Here is a 20,858-nt window from a genome sequence, read left to right as displayed (position 1 = left end):
GTAGTGGTTCTTAATATTTAAAATTTAACTTCATTGAAAAAAAAAAAAAAAAAAAAAACAAATATATAACCTAATAGGTATAAAAGGATGGAAACCTGTTCTTTAAGCACCTGGATGGAAACCTGTTTTTTACACACTTAATAGTTGAAATAACGTAACATTGTTCTTCCTTCAACTTAAAACGCTCTTCGTTGTCATTTATATATCTTTTGACATATAATTAAAGTAATTAATTAGAACAATGTTATGAAAATATTTATAATATTGTCATTTGATTATTGCCTAATAAGGAACTGGCAGGAGTGCCACTGCAAAGAAACTAAGAATTTAGGAAAATGTCAGAAATCTTGAAATCAAACGTATAACGTGTACGAAGAATCAACGTACGTCATGCGTTCAATGGTTCTTACGCTGTAGAGCTAAAAATATTTAGCTGTGGAATGGAATAACTGGAGTAAATGATTATTCGATAGTCATGAAATGATTAAGAAAACTAGAATAATCGTCTACTGTCAAACAGGAGAAAATTTTGCGGTGTAGATTTGGCGATTTCGACGAATTTCTTTGTTGAAAACAACATTCTGTCGTGGCTAGTGCTAAATTATTTGTGAATTATAATAAAATAATTAATAAATAAAGTGAGTTACTCTTGGACCAAACATTCAGCTATTCATTTGCTACGAAAAAAGAAGAAAAAAATTAGAAAAATATAGGAGGTGAAAATTAAATTTTTGTATAAGTGCGTTTGTGTGTGTATGTGAATGAGTGTCTGTTAATTGGGTGTACGCAAGTGCTGGAAGGAATATAGGGTCCACTAATAACGACAACTAAGAGTAAACAGCTGTTCTAGTAATGAACTAAATGTCAAAAGTCATTGATTTGGTGATAACCTGTTTCATAGTATATACATATTCTGAGTAATTTTTTACAATAAATGTTTTATCAATTTCCTTGCTAATTAACATTATATTGCCTATATTTGTTTAAAGCTGTTTAGGCTTCAGGCAATTATCAGTGTTGCCGAAATGTTTGAATTTTGTTTATGACATTTGACACACCTTGTTTAGTGTGCCCTGTTGGAATTCAATTTAAGCCGAGCAGCAGCGTTCCACATACAATAGTACAAAAGTTGTTACACAAAAACGGTAATGAGAAAAAGTGAAAAAAAAAAATAGAAAACCAATGAAAAAATAGATAAATTATTAAAATGTTTTCTAGTGGCCGATTGTGAAACATAATATCTATGAAGATTTTAATAATTTGAATGCAAATTAAATCTTATTTCTTTGAAATTAATGGATTACTATTGAAGAAAAAGAGTCGAAGGAGAATTGACCCAGAAGCTAAAAATAATAAGAAAAAATAAGAAAATAATGAATATGGTGGGAGGATCAATAAATCGAATATTGTGACTTAAACGCTTAGGGGCAAATGTGTGGTTCAATGTAATAATTTTAAGAAATAAATATGTTTGTTATCATAAACTGACATTTATATTGTGTATGATGGTGATGACGTGCGTGTGTTTGTATGGATGTGCACAGAGATAAATTTCAACTCCAGCTACTACATTATTTCACAGTTTATAAAGTCTTCATATTTTGTTTTTTTTTTTTTTTTTCACTTGACTTCGTGGTCATCGTCATTTGTTTGACAAAAAGCCAGCAGCAGCGCCATCCATGCTATCCATTGCCCTCAAACGCAAACGTCAACGCCGCTGCGACGTCTGTGAAAAAAGTTCTTGTATGCAAGAGCTAATAATGAGTTGTAGATGGCGTTTTATACGATATGGGGGCGGAGGGGGGTGTTGTGGTATGACATGTAAAGGATAACAATGAACACGTTGAGGAATGTTATGCATTGTAGACATTTAATAGATGTTATATCCTTTTGTCATTTTTTGTTTTTGTCATAATCATAATGTGGAATGTTTTGAAATATGAATCATTATATATCTCTCTATATTTGGAAGAAGTGTTTTCAACAATATGACATGGGAATACATTGTAGATTTATGACATTTCCGATTTGAAATCAATATTTCTTTGATAAGAAACAAGGACTCGTGCTGCGTAAAAACATAATATTTACTAATACACCAGGCTTAAAATAGAAGTTAAGCCCCCAAAATATACTGGCAATCTCCGTCAGAAACAGATAACCCCGGAAAGTAACACATTGTGAACTATTCAGAAGTGAAACGGAGGGTCTATATAATAGTTGCACTGGCATAGTGCGAAGCAGAATAATGAAGAAAAAACAAATTTTTCATTTTACGACTTACGGGAGTACCTTTTCCGGGAAACCTCTTCAAATGAATATATCAATTTTTCTGATCCATGAGTTGACAGTAACCTAGGAGGATGGTATATAACCATAACTATATAATTCCATTATTTAGAAGATTTGATTTTTTGGACATTTTTACAGCATTGGGATAAAACAATATTCTCTCTCTACCTTTGATTCAATTTTGTGGAATAAACCCAACATTCTAGTCATTTTTTGTGGTTTTTCCTCAATTTCAAAATATAAACAAAACAAGTTGGTCTGTTCCTTTGAAGTTAAACTACCTTACTGGTTGTGACATGGACCATATATATATTTCCCAACCCTATGTCTAACGTGGAGCTAATTTTAATAAAAAAACATTTTTGAATTTAATTTATTTTGAAAGCTTCCTTTACATTTTTTATCTTGTTTTTTGGCAAACCTCGACATCGACTCATTATTTTTTTCAATGTCCGAAACGATATTTGAACCTGAAACTTGGATGTTATGCGACCTCGTAGCCAACAGTGTTCCTGGTGCTTGTAGTCAAGGTACCTACTGTATTTGATACGTCCCAAATAAAGGATCAAATAAGTAGCTTAAGTAATGAATAAAAAACAAAAACAATTTTCAACGACCGATATCTCACAGTTAAAGGCATCATTGTTGTATTCCAATGCGTCAATTGAAGTGAGCACGTCTAAAAAAACAGTATTTTGGGAAAAATTTGGATGTCATCTCTCGACAGCGAAGTTAAACAGTTACGTTACGACTTGCACTTTCTTTCAAGCAGTATGGTCCAATAATGCACCATAAACCGCACCATACTGATAGCTTTTGCATTGCTTTTGGTTTATACTTGAGCCAAACATGAACTTCATCGCTGAACACATTTTTTCTATAAAAAGAGGATCTCGGACAACTTTCCAAGAGCCCATTCACCGAAAATTCTGACTTGCGGTAGGTCATTCGGATTCAATTCTTCCACCACCTGTTTTTTTGTAAGGCCTCCTTCAAACAAACAAATTTCAAATAAATCTGCTGAAAAGTGGCTAAATGCATCAAAATATCGAATATAGAGAGGGAATGTTATATGTGGGCCCTACAGTACATTATCTGCTAAAGAAGGCGGTGTCTGTTATGAACTCCAAATACCAAATTTAGGATAATTCTTTTGAAAAATGTAATTACAATAATTAAAATATCGAATATAGTGAGGTACTGTTACATGGGGCTATACGAAGATGTGAACCTGTATAGGCAATTTTCTGTCATAGGAGTTAGTATCCATTACAGAATCCAAATACGAAATTTGAGACATTTCCAAATGGGGACTATACCAAAACAGCCCTGTGTCAGGATGTTTCCTACATACTGGGATATCAATCTGCCAATTTACGACAAGTTCGGTAGAGTGGTACCAAAACGTGGATCCATGCCAAAAATTCCTAAAACACATCTGTGTAAAATTGTATCAACCTACTGATTTCCACAGACGGACAGAAGGACATGCAAATTTCTGCTGATCACGAATATATACTCCATATTAGGTCTAAAATGTATATTTGGAGGTGTTACAAACGGGATGACAAACTTACTGTACCCTCCATACTATGATGAAGGACATAAAATAGCGACAACGTCTCAAAAAGTAAAATATAGAGGCTATACTATTCCAATCTATGTGCACCATTCTAAATTCCTTGAAGTAAGGATGTCTTGATAATTAATCTGAAAACACATGACATTTTTAATGGCACTTTTACCTTTGGTATACGCCTCCTTTTCCTTCTGCTTTCTTTTGTGTGTGCTCCCTGACAAGAATTACAAATTATGCCGATTTATGCATTGTGTACATGTAATGAGTCTCAAAATCAAAATTACTTTTCTCAATTCAATTCAAAATAAAAAGTACTGTCCACTTTTCATTCATTTAAATATTTTTCTCTTCTTTCATTGCCGGTTGCTGTTGGTTGTCGTTAATTCCTAAATAAAATTCTTTGTTATTTGATTTGTGCGGATTTTTTCGCTTCCTCCACTGGTTATTAGTACATGTCGTCGAAGTCTGTTTATATTTTTTATGATAAGAAAAAAAAAAAAAAAAAACACATACTACATTTTATTGAGATATGTATGCAATACAACAACAAAAGGGGAAAGTGTTGCTAAATATTGTGGAGATTTGGTTGGGTTTTCAACATGAAAGTATATAATTTTTTGTGTTGATAAAACATTGAACAATTCAGCAAAACAACAGCAAAAGTGTAAAAACAACGCCTCTAGATCCATTTTTGTTGCAATTTACTTGGTTTTGTTTTTTTTTGTTCGAAAACAATTTTATTGTTTGATAATTTTGGCAATATGTACTAATTAATTTTTTGTTTGTTTTGCAGGTCACAAAAAGTCTAAACGTATCGACGGACGTACATAAATATAAATTATCTAGCTAAAAAATACATAAGCTCTACGACCGAAGACGACGCCGACGCCACCGACGACGACGACTACAACAACATCTGTTGCGAGCGAGTATTGACACCAGAATTCTGAGCAGCATCTCTGTCGTTCTATCAAACACTTTAAAGCAATCAGTCTCAATTGAAGAACGAATCGAGTGATTTTTTCCAACATTAATCGGTGTTTGGACATACACAGTACATTTGTATTCCTCAACTGTTTATATGCCGGTTTTGTGAACGAAAAAAAGAAAGATTTGTGTAAATAACACAAAGTAAATAAAAAAAACAGCAACCATACAACGACAACAATAACACAGCGAGCAGAACGAAAAAAAAACAAACTTGTTACTGTTGTTGTTTCACATTATAATTGTTCTTGCTGTTGTACTCATTTGAATGACTTGGTGCCAGTAGTGTGATTGCCACTGCATCTACTACACAATCAAGCAATTTCAATTTAGAACATCTCCTGTCTGTCTTTCGTCTTCTACTAATTTTGCTGCTGCTGTTGCTGCTGCGGTCATCTTGACTCGAATCGCCGAATCGGCTGCTGCTGTGAATAAAACCCAAACATTTTAAACTCTCCCCTAAAAAAGGAGAGTTTAAAACGGCAAATAAACAAGGATTAACATCCGTTTTTTAACAACTATATTTTATAGTTGTTAAAAAACCAAAAGCGTCGTTTTTCTTCGTCAACAAGTTTTTAAAAAACTTTAAAAATTAACAAACTAACAACAATGGCACCTGTGCGGGGAGATGGTATGCGCGGTCTGGCGGTTTTTATATCAGACATAAGAAACTGTAAGTAAACAAAAATTTCATACGTATATATTTTTTTAACAATATCAACAATTTATGAAAATCTACTAAGATGTCACGTTCGTCTGGAAACCATTTGGATTTTATATTGTGAAGCGATTTGTTTATATAATTAATCAATTTCCAAAGCTATTTTTTGTTAAACAATTCGAAAGGCTACAGAAAATATGAGGTATAAACCAATGATTATGAATGTTTTTGTTGTGGATTTTCAAATCTATTTATTTTTAAAAAGTTAAGAAAGAACTAAAATTACGCTGCGTTTGTCTTTTGTTACCCCCAGAACCAAACTTCAAAATAATGAAAAGAAAACAACAGGTGTACAGAGTGAGATAAAAAAATCTGCAGCAAAGCCAGGCGCCATAATTTTTCCTTTTTTAATTTCTTTGAATGAAAGCAAAATATGTCGGAAATAACATCAAATTTTAAAATAAGTTTAAATTTGTTCGAATTAGTCACCTTTGGCACGAATTATGGCTTTGAAAACTCACACGCTGCCCGAATGTTGCTCTGCGGTATTTTGGCACATTCCCGGCGAAGCGCTTGCTTGAGGTGATCGACACTTTGGTATTTTTTAGTGCCAACCTTGCTTTCCCAAAATACTCAAGATACAATAGTCCAACGGATTGGTATCCGGAGATTTTGGTGGCCATTGTGCTCTGGAAATGAAGCGAGGAACCTCATTTTGTAACCAATCTTGGGCGGCGCGTGCTGAGTCCTGTTGGAATGTCCAAGGTCTGCGGCCAAAATGTTTGCGTGCCATAGGCTTAAATACACCCTCCAGAATATTTTCGCGATAATATTCGGCATTTATTCTGATACGAGCGGAGAGCGACCATCAGCTGTTATGGCGGCTCCCACACAATCACCATGTCCGGCGCTTAAGTTCTGGTGGCCAACTGAAGGTGCACATTTTCAGCTGACCTCTTTGGCAAGTAAATACGATCATTTTGTTTTTTCACAAACTGCTGGACAACGAATGTTTTCTTATCGGAGAAAACCAAATTCGGCAGTTCAACACTTTCGGCCAAGCGAAGCAACTCTTTTGAGTCTATTTTCTTTCTGATGCAGTGTAAGTCTTGCACTTTTTGGAATTTCAATGGCTTTATCCTGAGCTCATTTTCAATATTTGCCGAATGGAATATTGTGGGTTTCGATCAAGTCGCTTCTTTACTTTTCGAACCATTTCTGCTGATGTTGCTGTTTTCTTCCATCCAATTCCTTGACGTCGAGCTACGTTGCCAGCTACGAGCGATGGTGCGAGACACAAAAGACTTATTCACATTTAAATACTGGAGTGCTCTAACGATAGCCACTTGTGGTTTTCCAGCCAAATATAAAGAAATCATACTATAACGCTTGAATTCAATCACGAATAACTTTTTTTCTGGAAAATTCTCACCAAAATGCTTTTGTACGGTTGTAAACAATATAATGAGATGCCATTGTAATAATTTTAACAGTTGTCGGAGGAGTGACTTAGAAATGACAGCAGTCTGAAGTTGGTTGCAGTTTCCCATCTCATCCTGTATTTACGCAGGTGGCCTGTAGTCAGGGATGCGGGTTAAATGGTGTCTGTGAACACTAATGCAACGCCATGCAGAACTAGAAGTATTCAGACCTACTAAAACTAAAACTCCCTGGCGTGTGATGAATTGAGAAAGGAAGGTCCAAATATATAAGAGAGAGCCTCTAGATCAAGAAGACTATCAGGCAGGTCAGGTTCATGCGGATGCAGTCACCGATGTAGTCAACCACTACAGTGAGAATACCGTCGTTGGAGACCACCTTCCTATCCATTGCAGTCTGAAAAGACAAATCAGGGTACTTTTGGAGCAATTATATTCAGGATGACACCAATAGCTAATTTCTTATATCTGGATGTTGAAACAGAATTATTTATAATCAGATTTTAAACACCTTACATATGTTACTGCTACAACAACAAACAGTTACCATCGTTGTAGAATCCAACTTCAAAAAAATCAGGCAGCCATACTTAAAGTTCAAGTGTCGTAAACAGATTATGTTCCTTTTATCAAGTGGTTTACGAGTTGATAAATGGTAGGGATGTAACACATCGCCAACATAATAATTCCAACCCTCCCATTCCACAATCCACTGTCCAACGATGATGAGTGGCATATTGATGAAAATTCCTTAAAGAATGCGCCGGCGGGTCACGACACGATGTGCCCACATTCAGAGCACATGATGTAAAATTATTACATTAACTGTTGTGATAAATTGAAATCACTACAGCTTTTAGGCATTTATTTATAATTGAATAAAATGTTTATTAAATTATAGGGGCGTCAATTTTTAAGCTGAGTTTTATTTATTTCCCCCCAAAAACCCAGTATGATGATAGACAGGCCAGAGTGTTTGGTTGGTTGGTGGCAAAAGTCGTTGGTCGTAGTTTTTTCTATACCGCAACACAATACTACAAGCAGTAACATTTACTAAAACTGACAAATGGCCTAACTAATAAATGATACAAAAATAGATATTAGGATTTGATGCAGTCCGCGTCGTATTTCAAAAAAAGTTTGTGTGGACCAATTTTGTAGAGTTTATTTTGTTGCAACAATGTGAGGAATTTGTTAAGCTCATTGGCTTTTTATCGACATTGTGTGAAATTTATATTTTATATGTATATATAGATTTTTTGTAGTTTGCTGGTGACAGCCACACTCATGCTCATTGGCGCTTGACACATTCACATAATGATAATCTCGATAGGTTTTTTTGTTTTGTCCATAAATGTTGAAAGCATAGCTTTAGAGAGGAAATATTGTAAGTCCATTTGAATAAAAATAAGTGACCAGTAAGAGGTTTGAAAAGTAGAAAATTTTCAAATAACGCTAGCACGACTTGTTTTTCAATAATTTATTATTTATTTTTTTTATTATTTTCAAATACTCAAAATTTTTTACATTCGTTTCATATCATTGCATTTTTGCTCTTTCATCACATATTCTTATATTTTTACAAAAACAAAAATCGAAAACATTCATTGTTAATATTTCATGAATATTTATTTTAATATTCATTTCTATGTCCAATGACCTCAAATATGCATGAAACAAAATGCATTGCCTGCAGTTTACAGCGAATTGATAAGAAAAACATGACAATTTTTTTCGTTGCTTTTGTTGTACTTTAGTAAATTTGGATTACATTTTCCCCCACTGATTACAAAAAGTTTTGAGTCCATGATTCTAAAGCTCTAGTATCCATTACGAACTTCAAATACTAAATTTAAAACATTTCCGGTGAATAATGTCGCTAAAATCATCAAAATACGAGGTTATACGAAGACGTGGACCTGCACAGACAATTTTCGGTTATAGGCTGTAGTATCCATTACTAACTTCAAATACCAAATTTGAAACAATTCCGGAGAATAATGTCACTAAAATCATAAAACTACCGAATATCGGGAGGTGCGTTGTAGGGGGGCTATACGAAGACGTGGACCTACATGGCCCACTTTCAATACCAAAAGTCCGAATATAGGGAGGTACCGTTATATGGGGGCTAAACGAAGGCGTGGACCTGCACGCACAATTTTTTGTCTTAGACTGTAGTATCTATTACGAACTTCAAATGCAAGATTTGAAACATTTCCAGTGAATAATGTCGCTTAAATCACCAAAATACCGAAAATAGGGAGGAACAATTATATGGGGGCTATTCGAATACGTGGACTTGCACAGACAATTTTTTGTCTTAGACTGTAGTATCCATTATGAACTTCAAATATCAAATTTGATACATTTCCAGTGAATAATGTCACTAAAATCATCAAAATACCGAATATCGGGAGGTACCGTTATATGGAGGCTATACCAAAACGTGGACCTACATGGCCCACTTTCAATACCAAAAGTCCTGCAGACATTATATATATTTGAGTAAAGTTATATTAACCTACTTCATTTCGTTCGGAAGCTAGAGTGATTTCCACAGACGGACGGACATCTCTAAATCGACATAGAATTTTATGCTGATCAAGAATATATATACGCTGTGATAAACTTAATATACCCTGCATACCATGGTGGAGGGTATAAAAATTATGAATTCCCTTAGTGTCATTTCACTCAGACTCAGCTTAGACAGTCCTCTAAACATTTCTTCTAAAGCCCTCTAATACAGTTTTAAAAGTTCATAAATTATCCTTGACAATGACAAATTGCTGGATAGAAAAAAACTTAGTTCAAAAAACATTTTTTGAAATTCCTCAAATTATTCTTCATAAATATAGTTTTTTTGGTTTGTTTATAATGTTTCGAAATTCTTGCGGCTATAACCTTTATGGAGGGTTTTTTTAATTCTCTTAGCGAAAATAAAATCTTTCCCATGTAAAGTGGGTTAGAAATGTAGTGGGATTCTCTAACTCATTTTTTGAGTTACTGACAAAAATCGATAAATTTGAAACCCAAAATGTTGATATTAAAAGGAAATTAACTTTGCAACATTGGAATCTATCGGTAGGTCTTAGCGAATACTTTGATTCCGTCGCTAACTTACCGAAAGATTTCGTTAAATACCGAAATTATAAGAATTTTAATTTTCACGAATATTGTCGGTAACTCAAAAAATGAGTTATAGAATCGTCGCACATCTGGTCTGGTAAGGTAAGAAAACTGCGACAAAGTCAAACGTCATAATTTTTGCATTTACATTTTACATTACCTTTTAATTTCTATTGAATGAAAGCAAAAAATGTTGGAAATACCATCAAATTTTAGAATAAGTTTAGATTTGTTCACATTTGCCACGACTTATGGCCTTCAAACGGTCAATGAAACCGACACACGCTGCCCGAATGTTGCTCTGCGGTATTTTGGTCCATTCCCGGCGAAGCGCTTGCTTTGGTATTTTTTAGTGCCAACCTTGCTTTCCAAAATACTCCAGAATTCGTGAATTTGTTAGTTTATTCACAATGTTTTGAAAAGCTTGCGGTTATATCCTTAACGGAAATTTTGTTAACTCTCTCTCTGCGAAATTAAAATGAATGCCATTTCAGGGGACCAAATAACAAATCATGAACTTTCCCATATAAAGTGAGTTAGAAATGTCAAATCCTGGACCACCTTGACAACATCGGTGTAGATATCCATCCATTCATTCACCTTCCTTTTCGAAATCAAAATTAATAAAGCTTCCGGCAAAGTGTGTACATATAAACAAACATAACAGGTCGTTTTACATGACAAAATCAAGTTTTCTTCCGCCATAATTTAATAATCATAAAGCAATTTCTTAACAACTCTTTCCTCTCGGTATCCGACGACAATTTTTAATATGCGTGTGTTTGTTTGTATCTCTCTTATTTTTTCTTTTTTGTATTACAGGTAAAAGTAAAGAAGCGGAAGTAAAAAGAATCAATAAAGAGTTAGCCAATATACGTAGCAAATTTAAAGGTGACAAAACGTTAGATGGGTATCAGAAAAAGAAATATGTGTGTAAATTGTTGTTCATATTTCTGCTGGGGCATGACATTGATTTTGGTCATATGGAGGCGGTTAATTTGCTGTCATCGAATAAATATTCCGAAAAACAAATTGTAAGTAAATATCTAATATTAACTTGATAAAATAAAACATATTTTATTTTTCATATTTTTTAGGGTTACTTGTTCATATCGGTTTTGGTTAACACAAACAGCGATTTGATACGCTTGATTATACAATCCATTAAAAATGATCTACAATCCCGTAATCCTGTGCATGTTAATTTGGCTTTGCAATGCATTGCCAATATTGGCAGCCGCGACATGGCCGAATCGTTCTCCAATGAAATACCAAAGTTGTTGGTATCAGGGTATGTATACTGATAGATCCTTGCAAACATTATACATTTTTATGCCAATGTTTTCTTATCCTACTTTCAGAGACACCATGGATGTTGTAAAACAATCAGCTGCTCTTTGTCTTTTACGTTTGTTCCGTTCAAGTCCCGACATCATTCCTGGCGGCGAATGGACTTCACGCATTATTCATTTGTTGAATGACCAGCATATGGGTGTTGTCACGGCTGCCACTTCGTTGATTGATGCTTTGGTCAAACGTAATCCCGACGAATATAAGGGTTGCGTCAATTTAGCTGTTTCTCGTTTGTCACGTATTGTTACCGCTAGTTATACTGATTTACAGGATTATACTTATTATTTTGTTCCGGCCCCATGGCTGTCGGTCAAACTCTTACGTTTATTGCAAAACTATAATCCTGTAACAGAAGAACCAGGCGTTCGGGCACGTTTAAATGAAACACTTGAGACAATTTTGAATAAGGCTCAAGAGCCGCCAAAGAGTAAAAAAGTCCAGCATTCAAATGCTAAAAACGCTGTGCTCTTCGAAGCGATCAATCTCATTATACACAGTGACAGTGAACCCAATTTGTTGGTGCGTGCCTGCAATCAATTGGGTCAATTTTTAAGTAATCGTGAAACGAATTTACGTTACTTGGCCTTGGAGTCGATGTGCCATTTGGCCACATCGGAATTTTCACACGAAGAAGTTAAGAAACATCAAGAAGTAGTCATTCTCTCCATGAAGGTAATGGTTTGGTTAAAAATTTAATATTTAATTGAATATTAAAATAAAGTTAAACTTTTTGTCTAATTTCAGATGGAAAAAGATGTTTCCGTACGCCAAATGGCCGTTGATTTGCTGTATGCCATGTGCGATCGCAGCAATGCTGAGGAAATTGTACAGGAAATGTTAAATTATTTGGAAACCGCTGATTATTCCATACGCGAGGAAATGGTCCTTAAGGTGGCCATTTTAGCTGAAAAATATGCCACCGATTTCACATGGTAAGGACAGTTTGAAACCCCCACCATTAAAGACCTAAACCAGCTATTTCCTTCTCTCTTCCCCATAGGTACGTTGATGTCATTTTAAATCTCATTCGTATTGCCGGTGACTATGTATCGGAAGAGGTTTGGTATCGTGTCATACAAATTGTCATCAATCGTGAAGAGGTCCAGGGTTATGCTGCCAAGACTGTCTTTGAAGCTCTGCAAGCACCTGCTTGCCACGAAAATATGGTCAAAGTTGGTGGCTATATATTGGGTGAATTTGGTAATTTAATTGCCGGCGATTCACGTTCAGCACCCCTAGTGCAATTCAAGCTCTTGCATTCTAAATATCACTTATGTTCACCCATGACAAGGGCTCTCTTGCTGTCCACCTATATCAAATTCATTAATCTATTCCCTGAGATACGTACCAACATACAAGAAGTATTCCGTCAACACAGTAATTTGCGTTCGGCCGATGCCGAACTGCAACAGCGGGCAAGTGAATATCTACAATTGAGTATTGTGGCATCCACAGATGTACTGGCTACAGTGTTGGAAGAAATGCCCTCATTCCCCGAAAGGGAAAGTTCCATATTGGCCGTGTTGAAGAAGAAGAAACCTGGTCGGGTACCAGAAAATGAGATACGTGAATCGAAGAGTCCAGCACCGGCGGCTGTACAGAATAATACTCATGCTGCTACTAATCATAAGTAAGTCTCTACTTCTTTAGGAGGTAACTATGAAATTGATTTAATTGTAATTTCCGGTTTTGCAGAGTTAACAGCAATGCCAATGCCGATTTGTTGGGCCTTAGCACACCACCGGCCAATAATGCGGTCAACAACAGCAGTGGCACATTAATTGATGTCCTGGGCGATATCTATGGCAGTGCCAATAACAACACAGCAATCTATAATACCAAAAAGTTCCTTTTCAAGAACAATGGTGTTTTGTTTGAAAATGAAATGCTACAAATTGGCGTTAAAAGTGAATTCCGACAGAATTTGGGACGTTTAGGTTTATTCTATGGCAACAAAACACAAATTCCCCTAACAGTGAGCATAACAAGATTTATTAGATACTTAGAGTATTTGCTAATTTACATTTCCTGTAATTTAGAATTTCACACCCGTCTTACAATGGGAGCCGGAAAATGCTTTAAAATTAAATGTTCAAATGAAACCTGTTGAGCCCACCTTAGAAGCCGGTGCACAAATCCAACAATTGTTAACGGCCGAATGTATAGAAGACTATGCAGATTCACCCACAATTGAGGTGAATTTCCGTTACAATGGTGTTCAACAGAAATTCAGCATCAAGCTGCCATTGACCATTAATAAGTTCTTTGAGCCAACGGAAATGAATGCCGATTCATTCTTTGCACGATGGAAGAATTTGAGCGGGTAAGTTGCAACAAGAAATGAAAATCATACAAAAATATAAATAAATAAAAAATTACACAAAATTACTCTCTATTCCAGTGAACAGCAAAGAGCCCAAAAGGTTTTCAAAGCTCAACAGCCTTTAGATTTACCCGGTGCCCGTAATAAACTCATGGGCTTTGGTATGCAATTGCTCGATAATGTTGATCCCAATCCAGACAATATGGTATGTGCGGGTATTATACACACACAGTCACAACAAGTTGGTTGTTTACTAAGACTGGAACCCAACAAGCAAGCACAGGTATGGAGCTTTAATAAAAAATTAATATTTTTTTATTCCACTTTTGTAGTGAAAATAGAGTTAGTCTAGGCGAGTTTACTTGCGTTAATTTTTATGGTTCTCTTTTCAACTTCTTGACTCTTGTATTTATAAAAGGGAATTTGTTTCCGGGAAATTGTGGTTTTTCAGTATTGCCCTTTTGATGTTCTTATTTATTATACCCACAGAGGGTATATATCACTGGACAAGGTCAAAACTTGCCTCATTGAGGAATGATGGCTTTAGACGTAGATATCTTTGGATGAAATCTGTTTCAGGACTTTTGGAGTCGATATAGCGGTGTATGTCTACCTATCTGTTCTCTAGAAGGGAGTATCCGATTTTGTTCATTCTTCGTACATCGTAATATTATTATCAAACTTAGATTGAGTTCGGAAATGGGCAATATCGGTCCACTCCTACTGCCACCTCTACTACGAAGGGTCAACATATTGAATAACCAAAATGCTTATAAATTGTGAAATAAGCATCAGATTCTTTTCAAATTTTACTCAAGCCAATATTGCTACCAATACAAAATCTGGTGTGAAGATGCAACTTTTTAGACCACTCCTTCTGGTACCTCCCCCACACAGTCAAAACGATCATAAAATGCTTAATAATCATCCGGTTTTTTAAACTTTACACATACCAATATTTCTATCAACACAAGGTATAGTGTGAAGGTGCAATATTTCGGACCAATCCTTCTGGTAACTCCCCCACAGAGAGGTCAACATTTAAAATAACCAAAACGATCATAAAATGCAAAGTAAGTATCCGATCCTGTGCAAATTAGACACAACACGAGATCTGGTTTGAGATGAAAAAATATGGAATATTTCGTATTTGAATGAGAGCACAACATGTCGGAAATAGCATCAAATTTTAGAATAAGTTTAAATTTGTTCGAATTGGCACGAATTATGGCCTTCGACACTTTGGTAACCTTGCTTTCCAAAATACTCGAGACACAATACACCAACGGATTGGTATCCGGAGATTTTGGTGACCATTGTGCGCTGGAAATGAAGCGAGAAACCTCATTTTGAAACCATTCTTGGGTGGCGCGTGCCTAGTCCTGTAGAAATGTCCAAGGTCTGCGGCCAAAATGTTTGCGTGCCCAAGGCTTTAATACACCCCAGAATGTTTTCGCGATAATATTTGACATTTATTCTGATGCCACGGTCGATTAATACGAGGGGAGAGCGACCATCGAATGTTATCGGCGGCCCACACCATCACCATGACCGGCGCTTGAGTCCTGGTGGCCAACCGAAGGTGCACACTTTCAGCTGACCTCTTTTGCAAGTAAACACGTTCAGTTTGTTTGTTTAGAGACTGCTGGACAACGATTAATATTCTACAACTTGTTTCGACATAAAAATCGAGACACAGAAGGAATTTCCAAAAAATCCAGTACTAGCAATTTTTTCCATTTCCCTTATCTCACACTCCTACAAAGAGAACCCTGACGCCGCAAGTAAACTTGCCTAATACAAATTGCGACTAGTAAATAACAATAATCATTATTTTCTTTGTTTAATTTTGCCATATTTTACAGATGTTCCGTCTAACAATACGTGCCAGCAAAGAAAGTGTTACAAGAGAAATTTGCGATATACTAACAGACCAATTTTAAAAAATGGTAAATACAAAATGTCTTTTATTTAGGCTCTATTAAACGGCATAAGAGAAATGCAACGACGATTTTCGTTTTATAAATATATACAAAACAAATATATATATACCAAGATTATTCTCAAAGGAAATATACAAAAAAAAGAACATACATTACAAAACTAAATCATAATCTTATAAAAAGAACAAAAAAACCAAAAGTTGAGAAAAAGATAAGCGAAAAATTCATAGTTAAATTTAAAAAAAGAGATACCCCCTTTAATTGAAAAGTAATAAACCTATATGTTAATGTTATAAAAAGATGAAAAAGAATATAGATAAGCTTGCATTCTTTTTAAGCAAAACTTAAAAAAAGGAAAGAATTTTGTTCATTTGTTTTTCTCAGAAAACACATACACATAAGTATTTTAAAAAATATATAAAATACACAAATCAAACAAATATAAGAATTTAGATATTTTTCCTAAACATGATTTAGTGGTTTTAATTTTTGTTTTGCTCAAATTTCCTCTCTCTCCCCAAATTTTCCACATTAGTTAACTGCACAAGCTCTTTATGTAGTTTTTTTCTTGCAACACCCCCCTACCCCCTCACAACCATTTTCCAATTTTAAAATTTTCCACGTATGAAAAAAAAAACCCTCACCTTGTATTTTGTTCGTTTCTTGTCATATTACTCTGGCGATCAATACATACAATGAACTTATAATATTAAGTAATAGACAAGAAAAAGTAACTAAGTAAATTAATTGCTCGAAATGTAAAACTAAACTTACCAAATGCAAATCCTTTTCTCGCCCCTAAAAAAGAAAGAAAGATAGATTAGATAACCGATCACCTAAAAAAATGAAAAACTGTATAAAGATATAAAAAATCTATCTAATTTTGTCCTTTCCAAAAAGAATACTCGAAATTTCTTATAAAAAGAATGAAAGGAACTTTGAATGAAACAGGGCTTTGCGTTTATTTTAATAAACAAAGATCTGTCTGATGAAGTTTCTAAACGTATATTTTCTAAATATTTTTTCCATATAAAATCAAAAATAGAAAAATCGTTCTTTGTTCTGGGGTTTGGAACAAGATATATCTGCTAGGCATGGGCCTATTTAATAAGATGACACAGGAGGCGAATTAAAGCCTAAGTCTTCTCTTGCTGTCAAAGTTTTCCTGCGTGAAATCCTTCAAAAAAAGATTGTTTTCTTTTCGAAATTTTACAATTCGATGATTGTGCACAAATCCCAACATACCGAAAATGAATTTAACGACAAAACAGCCTGAGAATAATATTATATTATAAAAACTATTTTAACAAGGCTTGAGAAACACTTATGTATCACATTTTCATATTGGGGTATTATAAGTTTGATTGGGCCAAAAATTATGCAACACCTCGAAATATTGGTACCCCACATGGGAAAGTATATATGGATCTTCCTATCTCGCTGAGCTGAGTCGATCTAGCAATGAATGTCCGTCCGCCCGTCTGTCCATGTTAATTTGTAATCATTCTTCAGGACGCAATTATGGCCCGATCTTTACGATTGGGCCAGAATAGAAGCCTATTGCTTTTGGAGATGATCGCATAATATTTAGGGGTTGAAATGGACCAAAAACTGAACAATTTCCTGATTTTGTAGTTGCTCTACAGGTCGCAATTATAGACCAATCGACGCGGAAGTTAGCATGGGCCTAGATCTTAGGGCTGGGCAGGAGCCAGTATATTGTTTTTAAAAATGTCCGCAATATATTTAGGAGTTGAAATGGACCAAAAAATTAAAATGTTTTGATTTGCAGCCGTTATAAATAGAATGAAAATGACACGAAATCTCGAATTAAGTTAGAGTTTAGGACAGCGGGTGGAATGGACCACTACTTTTGTGTAAAAATTTCAGCATTACTTACAGGCGATATCGAAAGTACACAGAAGGCGAACTTCTGACTTTGTCATGCTGATTTCGTTGACGAATATAGCCAAATATCGCAGACAAGCAAATCATATAAATGTGCCTAAATTTTGGAGATACAGAGGGGCCTTTTGCATTTTGAGATGATTGCAAATTATTTAGGGGTTCAAAATGAACCAAAAACAGACACATTTTCCTGATCACACAATTGATGAAACCAATCGACACGGAATTTTGCCTGAGAAGTGAGTTAAGGACAGAGAAGAAGTCTAACATTTTGGATGACCATTGGATTGTACTTGGCTGTAAAATGGACCACTACAACTAACTACTTGACGGAGTGCGTAAATATTGGGCAAATGTCCTTGTTCAAAAAGATATCTTCCAAAATGGATTTAGACATAAGGGGGCTTTTAACATATTGTAGTGTTGTTGTGATACCCTACATGGTCGGCCCCGCACGACTATAGCCTTTCCTTACTTGTTTTAAATCTACCCTTTTTCTTTCTTTTAAAATTGACTGATAAAAGTTGTTCTTTTTTGGAAAAGTTACGCGAATTACCCTTATAAATAAGGATATATTAATCTCAAGCCATTTTGGTATGTTGGGTTTTTTTTTGTCAAAATTGAAGTGTTTTTGTAAATTTTGAGTTTTGACAGCAAAAAAAGAAATCAAGGACTGGATTCTTGTTCTATGAAACTATAAAATAAGGTCCAGGTGCTTGTTCGATTTGCAACAATTGTAACAAATTTTAGGTTAACCAGACACAACCAAAAATTGGCAGAAGTCGTCGGGCACACCCAGAAAATAATTGTAACCGGCTTGTAGCTTTACTTTACCTCTTTATTGTACCATGCCTAATATGATTTTATATCGAACAAATATGGAAGGAAAGTGAATATTAAACCATTCACATATCTCATCAAAAAACTGGGAATTCCTTAAAATTTCTGTTGTACATTTTTCTGAATAATTTTAGTTATGTGGCAGATCCACCACCCAAGTTCCCCTATATATTTCCATGCAAAAAAAGAAAATAAGTGACGCCGTAATAACGCATCAAACCAATAGAAGTCATTTATGTGGTCGTCGTCTTCGTCTCGCCTACATCTACAATAAACCAGATATATTTTTAATTCAAATTCGAAATATTTTTTATTAAAAAGTAATATGGAAATGAGTTATATATCTGGTGTTGTGTGTTATGTGCAAAAGTTTATAATGTATAATTCATAGAATTTACATAAGGACTATACTTCAGTAAAAAAATAATAATGAATTACTTGATATAATTCCAACAAAGAATACTTTTGTTTAAAAAACTAATGTTGCATACTACTATAAATATATATATTAAACAATACAACAACAACCACAGACATACATTAATGTTAATATTACAAATAAAATAAAACAAAACATGAAAATATTCTGGTAGAAATAAGTTTCCAAGTAAGATAAATACGAAAACCAAACAAAACCCCTTCTACCCCTCAAATTCATTATCTATAAAAATAATGGAGCCTTTATTGCATTCTCTTTTGTGTTTTTATTTTGAAAATATTATTGTTTGTTTATATAGAAAAACGAGAATTGTTATAATAGAAACCTTAAAAGATTTGGAAAACATAAAAAAAGAAATACAAATTTTCATACATTCCGGCTCAAAAATGGCACGATACATTTTGTAGAATAGAAACAAGGTTTATGAACATAACCTCATTCATAAATGCATTGGCTCTAAAGTTGCACACAAATTTCTTAAAGTATTTTGGTTTCAACAGTATTGAAAGAAAAGAAAATAAAAAATATATATTTCAAATTTATTATTCCAAATCGTTTGTATCTAAATTTTTGAGCAGGCATGTGTGCTATATAACTTATTTAACTAGAAAAAAATATTTATAAAAAAAAAATAAAATTAAAAAAGAACAAAAAAAAAAATAAAAAAAACAACAAAAAAATTGTTTCAAAATTAATGTTATTTACGAGATAAAAATATAATTTTTATTATTTAAAGAAAAAAAACAACAAAGAAATTCCATAAAAAGTAAACAAAAGAAACAAATCTCATTAGACAAATAACTTGACAACATATTTGTTGCAAAATCTCTATAAAAAAAGAACATAAAAACATAAATGATCTTTAAAAAAAATTGAAAAAATATAACTCACGAAATTAAAACAAAAAAACATAAATTCCCATTTGTTGAACAAAAAAAAAACGAATATAAATTTAAAATAATATAAATAATCCCACATTTATTTGTTATATAAACACAAAATAAGAAAAAACTAAACAACACTAAATTATATTTAACAAAGCATCAAGTGTAATATTGTATTAGACGACATCAACAACAACAATAAGAACCATATGCAAAAAAGTCGAAAATGTTTAAATATTTATATATACAAAACAAAAAAGTTTAATATACTCTTATTATACCCCCTACTACTATCCATCTCTTATGTTATAAAGTTATTGTTTATATTTCAATACCTCCCCTCCCAATTAATATTTTTATGTTCTATATATACCTATTTTATATATATTTTTTTTTTTTTGCTTTTTATACAGATATTTTTAATTTTATGTAAACAATAAAAATTAAAACAAGAAATCAAATGTTTATAGTATTTTGCAAATTCATTAAAAAATAATATTTAAACAGAGAAATAAACTATAAATAAATGAAAAACAAAACAATCTTTAAACAAAATATATTTTTCCTTTCACAAGATTTTTCTTTCCTGTAATGATGATCGACAAGCCTCTATCGTAAAATAAATTTGTTATCGTATAAAAAAAACACAACCTAAATTAAACAGAACTAAGAATAATTATACATTAAAAAAAAGCCCAACAAAAACACATTACACACACACGTACATATAAAATAAATACAAATAAACACATTATTTAGTGTCATATACTATGAAGAAAAATAATTAAAAATAATAAAAGAAATATTATAAAAAAAAGAAATGTGGTTTAAAATTCATCTTTACTTCAATTTTTCACACAAATCTTAAAAAAAGAGAAGTGTTGCAACAGGGCACAAAATGTGCTCAATATTTGAACAATTTTGGATTAAGGTTCCTTGGAATTCGTGCATTTTAGTTATTTAGGGACTTCGGCAATATTGTAGATAGAAATACGGAAATTTTAAACTTCAAGCCGTTCAAGAATGACCTGTTTTTGGTCCTTTTTGAATATATGTTTAAATACTCTTTTAAACGGCA

At 33.7% G+C, this 20,858-nt stretch overlaps 1 protein-coding gene across 3 annotated transcripts; it reads left to right on the top strand.

The window, feature by feature from the left end:
• The first annotated feature begins 483 nt into the window (after positions 1–483).
• LOC101893154 (AP-2 complex subunit alpha) lies at positions 484–20,601 on the top strand. Of its 3 annotated transcripts, XM_059123886.1 has the most exons (12): positions 484–638; positions 4,665–5,531; positions 10,913–11,124; positions 11,188–11,381; positions 11,452–12,115; positions 12,188–12,375; positions 12,444–13,073; positions 13,139–13,418; positions 13,483–13,766; positions 13,845–14,049; positions 15,632–15,715; positions 18,592–20,601. In XM_059123886.1, the coding sequence occupies exons 2-11, from the start codon at positions 5,468–5,470 to the stop codon at positions 15,707–15,709; spliced, it is 2,799 nt and encodes a 932-aa protein (XP_058979869.1). In that variant the 5' UTR covers positions 484–638; positions 4,665–5,467; the 3' UTR covers positions 15,710–15,715; positions 18,592–20,601. The 3 variants fall into 3 exon arrangements, with proteins under 3 accessions (XP_058979869.1, XP_058979868.1, XP_058979867.1); XM_059123885.1 differs by lacking the exon at positions 18,592–20,601 and having other exon boundaries at positions 508–716; positions 15,632–18,585; XM_059123884.1 differs by lacking the exons at positions 484–638; positions 18,592–20,601 and adding an exon at positions 987–1,145 and having other exon boundaries at positions 15,632–18,585.
• The last annotated feature ends 257 nt before the right edge of the window (positions 20,602–20,858 follow it).

The sequence above is a fragment of the Musca domestica genome, unplaced genomic scaffold (genome assembly GCF_030504385.1).
Source record: "Musca domestica strain aabys unplaced genomic scaffold, Musca_domestica.polishedcontigs.V.1.1 26, whole genome shotgun sequence".
Lineage (NCBI taxonomy): Eukaryota > Metazoa > Arthropoda > Insecta > Diptera > Muscidae > Musca > Musca domestica.
Note: the sequence above shows the minus strand (reverse complement) of the source record. Positions and strands in the feature narration are given on the sequence as shown.

Bases quoted from the DNA above. Each gene is read 5' to 3' on its own strand.
- LOC101893154 (XM_059123886.1), top strand. From the start codon at position 5,468: ATGGCACCTGTGCGGGGAGATGGTATGCGCGGTCTGGCGGTTTTTATA. The intron at 5,532-10,912 runs GTAAGTAAACAA...TTTGTATTACAG, and splicing joins TATATCAGACATAAGAAACT to GTAAAAGTAAAGAAGCGGAA. The intron at 11,125-11,187 runs GTAAGTAAATAT...CATATTTTTTAG, and splicing joins AATATTCCGAAAAACAAATT to GGTTACTTGTTCATATCGGT.